The 12349-nt window shown below is 50.2% G+C and overlaps 1 protein-coding gene across 4 annotated transcripts in view; it reads right to left on the bottom strand.

The window, feature by feature from the left end:
• The window catches only part of TRIM9 (tripartite motif containing 9), a 77485-nt gene that overhangs the window by 28839 nt on the left and 36297 nt on the right, over positions 1 to 12349 (bottom strand). For all 4 annotated transcript variants that reach the window (XM_059850676.1, XM_059850678.1, XM_059850677.1 and 1 more), the window contains exons 2-3: positions 4892 to 4987; positions 3899 to 4021 (exon numbers count right to left, since the gene is read on the bottom strand). In XM_059850676.1, coding sequence (XP_059706659.1) covers positions 3899 to 4021; positions 4892 to 4987 — 219 coding nt within the window. The remainder of the gene's footprint in view (positions 1 to 3898; positions 4022 to 4891; positions 4988 to 12349) is intronic.

The raw sequence follows: 12349 nt of genomic DNA, 5'->3' as shown, positions 1-12349 counted from the left end.
GGATTATTCCTCCATGGAATGTGTGCCAGGGCAAAGCAGGGCAGCCCCAAAGCCAAACCCACCCCAAATCCAGGCTGGATTATTCCTCCATGGAATGTGGGCCAGGGCAAAGCAGGGCAGCCCCAAAGCCAACCCCCCCCAAATCCAGGCTGGATTCCTCCATGGAATGTGGGCCAGGGCAAAGCAGGGCAGCCCCAAAGCCAAACCCCCCCAAATCCAGGCTGGATTATTCCTCCATGGAATGTGGGCCAGGGCAAAGCAGGGCAGCCCCAAAGCCAAACCCCCCCAAATCCAGGCTGGATTATTCCTCCATGGAATGTGTGCCAGGGCAAAGCAGGGCAGCCCCAAAGCCAACCCTACCCAAATCCAGGCTGGATTCCTCCATGGAATGTGTGCCAGGGCAAAGCAGGGCAGCCCCAAAGCCAACCCTACCCCAAATCCAGGCTGGATTCCTCCATGGAATGTGTGCCAGGGCAAAGCAGGGCAGCCCCAAAGCCAAAACCCCCCAAATCCAGGCTGGATTCCTCCATGGAATGTGTGCCAGGGCAAAGCAGGGCAGCCCCAAAGCCAACCCTACCCCAAATCCAGGCTGGGTTCCTCCATGGAATGTGTGCCAGGGCAAAGCAGGGCAGCCCCAAAGCCAAAACTCCCCAAATCCAGGCTGGATTCCTCCATGGAATGTGTGCCAGGGCAAAGCAGGGCAGCCCCAAAGTCAAACCCCCCCAAATCCAGGCTGGATTATTCCTCCATGGAATGTGTGCCAGGGCAAAGCAGGGCAGCCCCAAAGCCAAACCCTCCCAAATCCAGGCTGGATTATTCCTCCATGGAATGTGTGCCAGGGCAAAGCAGGGCAGCCCCAAAGCCAAACCCACCCCAAATCCAGGCTGGATTATTCCTCCATGGAATGTGTGCCAGGGCAAAGCAGGGCAGCCCCAAAGCCAAACCCACCCCAAATCCAGGCTGGATTCCTCCATGGAATGTGGGCCAGGGCAAAGCAGGGCAGCCCCAAAGCCAAACCCCCCCAAATCCCAGCGCCAGCCACATGGGGATGGGAACTGGGGCTGGGAACGTGTCCTGAGAGATGCCTGTGGCCCTGTGCCAGGGCTCTGTGCCCTGTGCTTCTCCTCCTCTCTCCATCCCACGGTGCCAGGATGGCCAAAATCCCACTGGGCAGGAGCAGCAGCCCGGGGAGACTCCAGGACAGGAGCCAGGACACTGCGGCTCCGTGCTGGCTCTGGGGCCACCAGCTGGGACCAGGAAGGGCTCCCTGGCACTGCCAAGGCTCCCTGGCACTGCCAAGGCTCCCTGGGCACTCATCTCCTAGGGGGAGATGCTCCAGGACAGGACAGTGACAAAGGGACAGTGACAAGGGGACACCCAGGAGAGGCCTCCTGTGGGAAAGGGTGACGGTCCCACACAAGTGGCCAAAGTGTCCTGTGCTGATGGGAACATTGGCCAGGACAGACCCCACAGCCCTGCAGGACTCCCAGCTCCACCAAAGCACAGGCCAGGAGGTGACCTCTTGCTTCTCTGCAGGTGGAAACGGGCCCTGGGTCATCTCAGAGTGGGTGCAGATCACTGCAGCTTCACCCACCGCAGGGGCAAGTTTAGATGAGCCAGGAGGAAGGAATTCCTGGCTGGGAGGGTGGGAGGCCCTGGCACAGGTGCCCAGAGCAGCTGGGGCTGCCCCTGGATCCCTGGCAGTGCCCAAGGCCAGGCTGGACAGGGCTTGGAGCATTCTGGGATAATGGAAGGTGTCCCTGCCATGGCAGGGGTGGGACTGGATGGGATTTAAGGTCCCTTCCAGCCCAATTCCATGATTCTGATTCTACCTGGATGAGGCTCAGGTGCCACATCTGCCAGGGCAGCAGAGAGCCCTTCCTGCCCTTCCCACAGCACCTGGAGCTGAGGAGCTCCAGGGAGGGAGGCTCCAGGAATAATTTAGGAGTGCAGTCACAAACCCAGGGTCTGTTTCTTGCTTTAAGGACCAGGCCTGGCCAATGACAGAACCCAGCTGATAACGAGGGTGGGTGGGGGTGGCGTGGAGGACATGGGACAGGAGCAAGCAGAGGGATGGAGATCCATGGAGAGAACAAGCAGTGGGATGGAGATCATTGGACAGGACAAACAGTGGGATGGAGATCCATGGACAGGAGCAAACAGTGGGATGGAGATCATTGGACAGGATAAGCACTGGGATGCAGATCCATGGATGGGAACAAGTACTGGGATGCAGATCCATGGACAGGACAGGCAGTGGGATGCAGATCCATGGACAGGACAGGCAGTGGGATGCAGATCCATGGACAGGACAAGCAGAGGGATGCAGATCCATGGACAGGACAGGACAAGCAGTGGGATGCAGATCCATGGACAAGACAAGCAGTGGGATGGAGATCCGTGGAGAGAACAAGCAGTGGGATGGAGATCATTGGACAGGATAAGCACTGGGATGCAGATCCATGGACAGGAGCAGCAGTGGGATGGAGATCCATGGACAGGACAAGCAGAGGGATGCAGATCCATGGACAGGACAAGCAGAGGGATGCAGATCCATGGACAGGACAGGCAGTGGGATGCAGATCCATGGACAGGACAGGACAAGCAGTGGGATGCAGATCCATGGACAGGACAGAACAAGCAGAGGGATGCAGATCCATGGAGAGAACAAGCAGTGGGATGGAGATCATTGGACAGGAAAAGCAGTGGGATGCAGATCCATGGACAGGACAGGCAGTGGGATGCAGATCCATGGACAGGAGCAGCAGTGGGATGCAGATCCATGGACAGGACAAGCAGTGGGATGGAGATCCATGGACAGGACAGGAGCAGCAGAGGGATGCAGCTCCATTCCTCCAGCCAAAGGCCTCTGTGGGTTGTGCTGAGCAGGGAAATTGCTTTGTGCTGCCTGGCTTTGTGAGAGTTTAATTAACCATGCCCTGAAGGGGATGAGGGACAGGGAGCCCACCAGGCCCGGGGGTCCCCCTGTGCTGGGGCTGTTGGGGCTGTGCTTTGTTGCTGGCAATGAGCACCGATGGTGGGCTCGGTCCCACAGAGCTGCCATTGTCCCTCTCCCGTGGAAATGCCCTCGTGCTGCCATGGCCTGCCTGCAGACAGGACTGGTGGCCTTCACCCCCGTTTGAGGCAGCTCCAGGAATCCCTCTGGCAGCCTCCTGGGTGGCCCAGAGCAAGGTCAAGAGACACAGAAGGCAGAACATTGAAATGACCTCGGAAGAGGATGTCACACCCTCCTAAGTGTGGGTGTGACATCCCTCAGCTGGACTCCATCACTGATGGCCAGGGGACAACCCCCTTGTCCAGCAATTCTGGCATGGCTGCACCTGTTCCCCTGCTCCCAGGTGAGATCTGGTCCTTTGCTTCCCTTCCCAGCCCCACATCAGCTGGAAAGACGTGGTGTGGTGACAGTGGGGATGACACAAAGCAGGAGCCTGTTCCCACAGCTCCCACTGAGCTGCACCTCTGCTCCCCAGCACCACAAACCTCAGTGCCACCACCACCCCGAGGCCATGACAGCAGAGAAATCAGAGCCAGTCCTGCTCCTGGTGACAGCTCATGGCACCAAGTGGCTCAGGACTCCAGCAGAAGTTACAAGCAGATCCTGCAGGATCATTCCAGAGGCTTGGGAGAAACATGAGACACGAACAAAGTAATTTTCCATGCTGTACACGTTGTTCTGCTGACCTAAGGGCTAGAAATGAACCCAACAACTCAGTGGGAACCACCTGGAGGAAGCAGCACTTGGTCAGGGACGTGCTGAGAGCGGGCTGGGCATCTGCAGCAAGATGGAGTTCACGTGGAAAAGGAGTGAGCTCCCCAAAAAACAGCATGCCAGTCCTCATCCCCACCCAGTGCCAACCCTGCAGGGAGCCAGGCTCACCTTCAGCTTGTGCTCGTGCTCCTTGTTGACCCGGGACAGGAGCTGGGCTTTCCTCCTGTTGAGGGCATCGATGAGGGCGTCGCACTGCGCCACCAGGCACGCCTCGAACTCCACGCTGTTCTCCTGTGGGGCACAGAGGGAGTCACAGCCCAGGGAACGTCCCCAGGCCAGCTGCAAAACTGGATTTTCCTTTTTAATGGTGCCACGGGGGTCATTTGTGCAGGTGCAGCTGCACCACTGCCCCCCACGAATCCACAGCGTTGGATGTGGGATCCGCACGGCCTGGGAGGGGGGAAATGTGGAGGGGTGATGGCTTGGGAAGGCTGCCCAGAGCAGGGGCTGGATGGAGTTAAAAATAAAAATAAAGCAGGGATTTATTCCAAGGATCTCCTCCATGGATGCACCTTGGGCAGCACCAGAGCCCAGCCAGGGCTGCCCCCAAGATGACCCAAAATGGCCCCAAAATGCACGGCCGGGCACGGGGTCTCTCCCTGGGATCAGCTCTGCTCCATTTGCACCTTGCAGTTCATTGTCCCAGCCCAGCTTTAGCCCAGGCACTCCCACCCTGCTTGTTTTTCTCTCTCCAGCCCACGGGGTTTGTGCTCCTGGCCTGAGATTTGGATCATTTGTCCTTGGTGCCCAGCTGGAGCAGGAATTGTTTTGTCTCCCTGCTCTGTGCACAGAGCTCACCATCCCATAATAGGAACCCAGACCCACACAATGAAGCAGCACAGAGTGTGAAAAACAGAAAAGCCAAACCTGAGGCATCAGTGGCAGGTGAGGAACAGGTTTGGATCCACCCATGGCAGAGATGGGAAGGGCTCAGGACCCTGCTGTTCCCTCCACAAGCAGCAGTTCTGGGGAGGGCTCGGGGGGCAATATGGAAAACGAGGTTCCTTTGGGACAGCACCCACCCAACCAAGCTTGGGAAGAGGGATAGGGATGGCTCATCCTGGTGGGAAGGGGCAGCTCCTCAGCCTGCAGACTCAGTACCTGGATTTGCTGCACCATGTTGCGGAGCTGGACCAGGAATTCCTTTGCCTCCTTGGCTCTGTCTGACAATCCATTCAGGGCCTGGGAGAGCTGGCTCTGCAGGGGAAACAAAGAGCAAGGTCATTTCCATGGCCAGGACTCATCCATCCCCCAGTACAAACACAGTTTGACCCCACAGAGGTCCCTCTCAAGCACTCTGAGTCATGGAACCAACAGGCAGAAACAGAGCTTGGAACAATCAGGAAAATCCACGGAAACAAGGGAAAAACAAGGGAAAACCCAAAGCAACATGCACAACTTCAGTCATCCTGAGAGACCTTGCCCTGCTAACAGGCAAGCTGGGGAAATGTGGGCAGATTCTCCCACCACACCCAGATCAGAGCTCCTGCAGTGCAGCTGATGGGCTGGACACCCACAAGACCTAAGAGACCAGATGAAGATTTAATTTGATCTGAAATGGGCTCATCTTTGTTTTCAACAAAGGAATAGGATTGTGTGGGATTTGGGCTGGGGATGAGCAGCAGCCCAGCACAGCCTCCAGCATCCCACCAAGGTGTGCCTGAGTGCAAGGAGAGGAAAAGGAGGGTGAACCATCACACCCTGGCTTTGGGAAGCAGATATTCAATGTCCACCTCCTCCACAGGCTCCCCTGGGGGATCAGGGACAAGCCACATCCACCCTGGCTCTCCCAGTGAGCCCCCTGCTCCCTCCCCTGGAGCTGTGTCCTGCAGGGAATCACCCAAAATTCCGTAGGGTCTGCCCCACGTCTGCTGGGAACACAGGTCAGGCCACCCCAGTCAGACTGAAAATCACCCAAAGCCTCCTGGAAGTGAAGGCTGGGGCAAAAGGAGTTATAGAAAATTCTTAAAGCTTGACAGAAAGTGTATGCAGTGTGTATCTGTATGTAAACTTTGAGATAAGAAGTGCTGATTTAGAAATGTTAGGGAAGAGGATGGAGATTGCTGAGAGAGAAATGGAACTAGAAGCAAGTTTTTAAGGGTGGTTTTGTAAATAAGATTAGGCATTTTGGAGAAATAGAATTATGAAAGATTGTATTGTAGTAGGACTTATGAGGGGTAATTTTAGATGATTGGCTTTAAGGAATTTACAGCTAGAGCTAAAGCTGATAGGCCAAGAAACACTTACAGTGTATTGTAATTAGGAAATAATTAGCTTCTGATTGTGGTGGTGTGAATTATAACATCTCTATTGTCTCACCCTCCTCATGAGACTGAAAATGGAATAAAAGTTTTAAAACACCTCTCAGTTACCCCATTTCTAGGTCAGAGAAAACCATAACCCAACAGAAGGTAAAGGTTTTCCTGCAAAATACTGACTGCTCCTTCTCCCTTTGGAGAGGGAACACTCCCCCAGCCCTGGCCCTGAGCAGCAGAACGTGGTAATAACAATCATTATGTTCATCAAATGCTTTTTCTTTTTCATTTCCATGGCTCTTTCTGAACACCCACTCAGGAATCTTCCCCATCTCCCCCTTCTGCCATCACAGCAGTGTGTGGATTATCTCAAGGGCTGGCCAAATCACCCGCAGCAATTTTCCTCTGGGAGAGATTTTGCCTCCTTTGTGGGCTGCAGATTGGCTGCAGACACCCCATGGGTTTTGGGGGGTGATGTTTCTTTGAGGCAGACACAGAAAGGTGCTGGGAAGGTGGCTGATGGGCCCAAATCTCCAAAAATCTGCTGTGCCCATCCTTCCAGGGATCAGGGTGTGGGAACTGGGCTGGCACTCCTTCCCAGGGGTGCTGTGCCCCCCTGGATGCCAGGGTGGGAGATGGGAGAGGTGTCACATTCACGTTCTCTGGAAAAATCCCTTCGCCCAGGATTTTGCTCCTGGGAAGCTGAGAAGCCTCAGAGAAAAAGGAAAACAATAATTATCTGATTTGCTTCTCCTGTGTTTTGCTCATGTGCAATGTGTCTGGAGATGGTTTAGCCACAGGTGATTGTTCATTGGTTTCATGTGAATTGTTTTCACTCTTTGGCCAAACAAGGTCAAGCTGTGTTGAGGCTCTGGAAAGAGCCACAAGTTTTCATTATTATCTTTTGAGCCTTCTGTAAGTATCCTTTCTGTATTCTTTAGTACAGTTTAGTGCAGTATTCTTTAATTTAATATAGTATTAATTTAATATAGTATCTTTAATATATCTTTGATATAATATAGTATCTTAAAATATTAAATTTGCCTTCTGAGAACATGGAGTCAGATTCATCATTCCTTCCTTTGTCTAGGAACCCCACAAATACAACAGAGAAGGGCTCTGCTCTTTCTGGGCTGAAATCAAGAGTGAAACCCAGCACTGCTGCCGAGGAGAGCCGTGGCAATCCTTTAATGGCCCAGGAATAATGGCCCAGAAAATGACCTCGCTGCTGCTTCCCTGGGAGGGAGACTTTAATCTCACCCGAGTGCTTCCTGCATTTCCTTTGTAATTTATCCTTGGGACGTGGAGCTAATCAGGGAATGCATCTCTAATAAAAATGGGATTGCTAGCTCAGCTCAGCAGCTCCCCCCATCCCTCCTCCCTCCCCCAGGCAAGGTCAGAGCCCCGCAGGGACAACCCAGCCCTGCCTCTTGCAGAGCCTCCATCACCTTCCTCAGCCCTCCTGGGTCGGGGGAGATGCCCCAAGCCCAGCAAGGTGTTTTGCTGAGAGCTGTGTTGCTGCAGGGCCCAGGTCCCTGATAACACAGGCAATTAATGGAAAAAATCAGCAGGGGTTGGTTGTGTTTACAAGCTCCTCATTAAAATTGCAGCATGTTGGGTTTGGTTTTTTTTCCCCCTTTAATGTCTTTAAAAGGCTTTTTTTTTTTTTTTTTCCATTAACATGAATTTCATAAAGGGTATCTTTAGATCAACATAATTCTTTGAGGCTTTCCTGATGGGAAAGCTTTTCAAAAGTGGGCTTAAAATTTTAATAAGAGCTCTGTGGTGTCTGTGTGTGCTGTCCATGGAGGTTCCTCCACCCCAGGCACCCCCAGCCTTGCAGCACAGCAGCTCCCCTGGAGCAGCAAGCTCGGAGCCTGCACAAAGAGATGGTCCATCAGCTCAGAGCATCCCTGCCTGCGGGCTCACTGCAGCCCTGCCTCAGCTCAGCCCTTCCCTCTGCTCCAGGTATTCCTGATGCCTCCAGGGCAAGGGAGGGAAGAGCATTATCTAGTCTCAAAAGTGTCATTTCCCCAGACTTTTAAGGATTTTAAGGATTTCCAGGATTTTAAGGCCAGTTCCTACACATGGGTGGGCACAGGCTGCTCACTGCACACAGGAGCTCCAAGGTTTGGCTTTTCACCAGCAGAGCTTCATTCCCATCTCCAGATGGGTCTCCCAGAGTGGAAGCCATTCCCTGTGTTCCTTCACTTCACTCCCTGTCCCAATTCCCTCTCTGTCACTGTCACATTTTCTGAAAAATCCCTTTGCCAGGATTTCTTCTCCTGGGAAGCTGAGAAGCCTCAGAAAAGAATGAAAACAATAATTATCTGATTGCTTCTCCTGTGTTTGCTGCTTTAGAATGTGGTCTGGAGATCGTAGTCACTGTTTGATTGGTTCCATGTGAATTGTTTTTACTTAATGACCAATCACAGCCAGCTGTGTGGCACTCTGAGGAGTCAGTCAGGAGTTTTTATTATTCATTCTTGTTAAGCCTTCTGTCTGGATCCTTCTCTTTCTTTAGTATAGTTTCAGTATAGCAAAATAAATATAATATATACTATACTATACTATACTATAATATACTATACTATAATATAATATAATATAATATAATATAATAGTATATAATAGTATATAATATAATAGTATATAATAGTATATAATAGTATATAATATAATATAATAGTATATAATTGTATATAATATAATAGTATATAATAGTATATACTATACTATACTATAATATAATATAATTTATGATAGTATAGTATAGTATATAATCAATATTAATGATGTAAAATTAATATAACATTAATATAATATATAATAAAATAAAAAATCAGCCTTCTGAGTACATGGAGTCAGATTCCTCATCTCTCACCTCATCCTGGGGACCCTCACAAACCCAACCCCTCTCCAGCTCTCCTGGAGCCCCTTTAGGCTCTGGAGTCCTCCACAAGAGGAATATTGTGGGATATATTCAAATAACTGTGAGTATTTCTGGCACACTGCAACAAGCTGGAGTGCTGCACTTTGCATCTCCACGTGACAACAAAGTCGTTGTGGCTTTTTGGGGTCAGGAGCCCTGCTCTGGGGACACCATCCTTGGGGTCACCCGGGGGGCAGGAGTGGAGCTGAGCCCAGCCCTCAACAAGCACAGGCAGGGAAATTAATGAGTGTGAAATGAAGAAAAATCCCATTTCCCGGTGCCTTAAAATCAAGGGGATTTATCCTTTGTGGAAAGGATAAATCTCTTTTCTCAATGCTCTCAGTCCAAGGCAGCAAGAAGAGACCCCTGTGATGCACATTAGCATTAATGGGAGCGAAGCATTTCAATCCCTCTGTCCCCAGAGCACTTAGGAGAGACCCTGCCCTCTCTTTGTGCTCACTAATGGCTCCATGGCCCTGCTCCTGCCCAGGCACGGCTGACAAAGGCACTCCTGTCACTCTGATTCTCCCTTCTCCCAGCACAGGGATGGCAGCAGCTGGTGCAGAAGGCTGAGGGTGGCATTCCCATTCCCTGGAAAAATTCCTTCGCTCAGGATTTTTCTCCTGGGAAGCTGAGAAGCCTCAGGGAAAAGGAAAACAATTCTGATCTCATTTGCTTCTCCTGTGTGAAATGTGGTTGGAGATGGTTCACCCACAGGTGATTGTTCCATTGGATTTCTGTGAGTTGTTTTCACTCTTTGGCCAATCAGGGCCAAGCTGTGTCAGGGCTCTGGAGAGAGCCAGGAGTTTTCATTATTATCTTTTTAGCCTTCTGTGAGTATTCTTTCTGTATTCTTTAGTATAATATAATATAATAAATATAATATAATATAATATAATATAATATAATATAATATAATATAATATAATATAATATAATATAATATAATATAATATAATATATATAATATAATATAATATAATATAATATAATATAATATAATATAATATAATATAATATAATATAATATAATATAATATATCATAATATAATATATCATAATATAATATATCATAATATAAAATATCAATCATATCATATCTTCTTTAATGTATAACATATACATTTAATAATATGTAATATATTCTTTAATATTCTTTAATAGAATAGAAATAAAATCATATTTATTATATATAATGATATTCTTTAATATAATTATTGTAAAGTAATAAATGAGCCTTCTGAGAACATGGAGTCAGATGCATCATTCCTTCCTTCATCTGGGTCCCCACAAATACAGCAGGAGGGAGCTGGGCTGGTTATTTTTGGAGGCCCTGGGTGCTGGGTGGGTGTGACAGCTCCCTCTGGACAAGCCTCACTTCACTGGTGTTGGACACCAGCAGGACTGAGGAACTTGGCCCATTTCAAACCCAGCTGGTTTGCAGGCTCTGGCACCGGGCAGGATCATAAAATCATTTTTGTTGTCAGATTTGTTAAAGCTGGAAAAGCCCTCTGAGGTTGTGGAGCCCAACTGTTCCCCAGCACTGCCCAGGCCACCACTGAGCCGTGTCCCCAGGTGCCACATCCACATGGATTTTAAATCCCTCCAGGCATGGGGACTCCACCACTGCCCTGGGAAGCTTTTTCCAGTGCCTAACCACCCTTTCCATGAATAAATTTTCCCAAATATCCAACCTGAACCTGCCCTGGAGATGGTTTCCCCTTGTGCTGTCCCTGTTCCCTGGAGCACAGCCCGACCCCCCGGCTGTCCCCTCCTGGCAGGAGCTGTGCAGAGCCACAAGGTCCCCCCCGAGCCTCCTCTGCTCCAGGCTGAGCCCCTTCCCAGCTCCCTCAGCCTCTCCTGGTGCTCCAGACCCTTCCCAGCTCTGTTCCCTTCTCTGGACACTCTCCAGCCCCTCAGTGTTTCTTGTCATGAGGGGCCCAGAGCTGTCCCCAGGCTGGAGGTGCCTCAGCAGTGCCAGCACAGGGGACAGGCACTGCCCTGCTCCTGTGGCCACTCCGTGCCTGGTACCAGCCAGGTGCCTTTGGCCTCTTTGCCCACCTGGGCTCATGTTCAGCTGCTGTCACCAACACCAAACTGAGCAAAACTCACCCCAAAAGAGCTCTTGGCATCACAGCAAGAGCCCAGCACCTGCTCTGACACCCCCAGCAGCCCCTGCCTCTCCTCTCCTTCCAGCCAAGTCACTCCCAGGCAGCTCCTCCACTGGAGCATCCCTCTGGAAGCACAAGAGGAGAGGAACACTGTTGCTGTGATATTTTATGAAAAATCTTTTGGCTAGGATTTTTCCTCCTGAGAAGCTGAGAGGCCTCAGAAATGAAATGTAAACAAGGATTACCTGCTGCTGTGGGATGCAGCAGGTGCATCTGTGATTGGTCTCATCTGGTTGTTTCTAATTAATGGCCAATCCCAGTCCAGCTGTCTCAGACTCTCTGGTCAGACACAAGATTTTATTATCATTCCTTTCTATTCCTTTGGCAGCCTTCTGATGAAATCCTTTCTTCTATTCTTTTAGTATAGTTTAATATATCATTTTCTTTTACTATAATATATATCATTAAATAATAAATCAGCCTTCTGAGACATGGAGTCAGGATTCTCCTCTCTTCCCTCATCCTGGGACCCCTGTGACCACCCCCACAGAACCCCATGGCAGGGCAGGAGCTGTGCCCAGCAGTTCTCCTGCCCTCCAAAGGATCAGCAGCTGTCACAGATGCTGGAGCTGAACTCATGGGAGTCTTGCTTCTAATTAAGGCACAGGACCTGCAGCCTTGGAGTCTTGAGGCCAGCCCCCTGTACGTGGTGGCTGCCTAATTAAAATGGGATGCTTAATTAAAACTCGCATTCAGTCAGGAAGCTGATGAAGCTAAACTGCTGCTAATTGGCTTTTGGCTCCAGTGCCTGACTTCTGGATTCAAGGCTGCCTCTGGAAAGAAACCAGGAGCTGCAGCCTGGGCTGATCCTTCCCCTGAGGCTTGAGGGGTCAGACAGTGCCATGTCCTGGGATCCTGCAGGGGCCTGGCCTGGGACACTGCCAGGGATCCAGGGGCAGCCACAGCTGCTCTGGAATTCCATCCCAGCCTTTCACCACTGTTGCCTTGATTTTTAAAGTTTTTTTAAGCCTTCTGATGTTTACATTTTTATAACAAACATTTTTACACACTTTATGTAAATAACTTATTGTTTTGCATTCTTTTATAGAAGAAGAGAAATTTGATGGATTGTTGGTTTGTCCAGTGTCATTGGAGAGGTGGCACTGCTATCCTCCAATCACTGTCACTTTTAGAAATCTGTAAATGTAAGAGTCAAAAATTAAACTTCCCTTTTATCACCTTGGAGAGTTGCGCGTCCGC

The sequence above is a fragment of the Haemorhous mexicanus genome, chromosome 6 (assembly GCF_027477595.1).
Source record: "Haemorhous mexicanus isolate bHaeMex1 chromosome 6, bHaeMex1.pri, whole genome shotgun sequence".
NCBI lineage: Eukaryota > Metazoa > Chordata > Aves > Passeriformes > Fringillidae > Haemorhous > Haemorhous mexicanus.
This window is presented reverse-complemented; position numbering and strand designations above follow the sequence as displayed.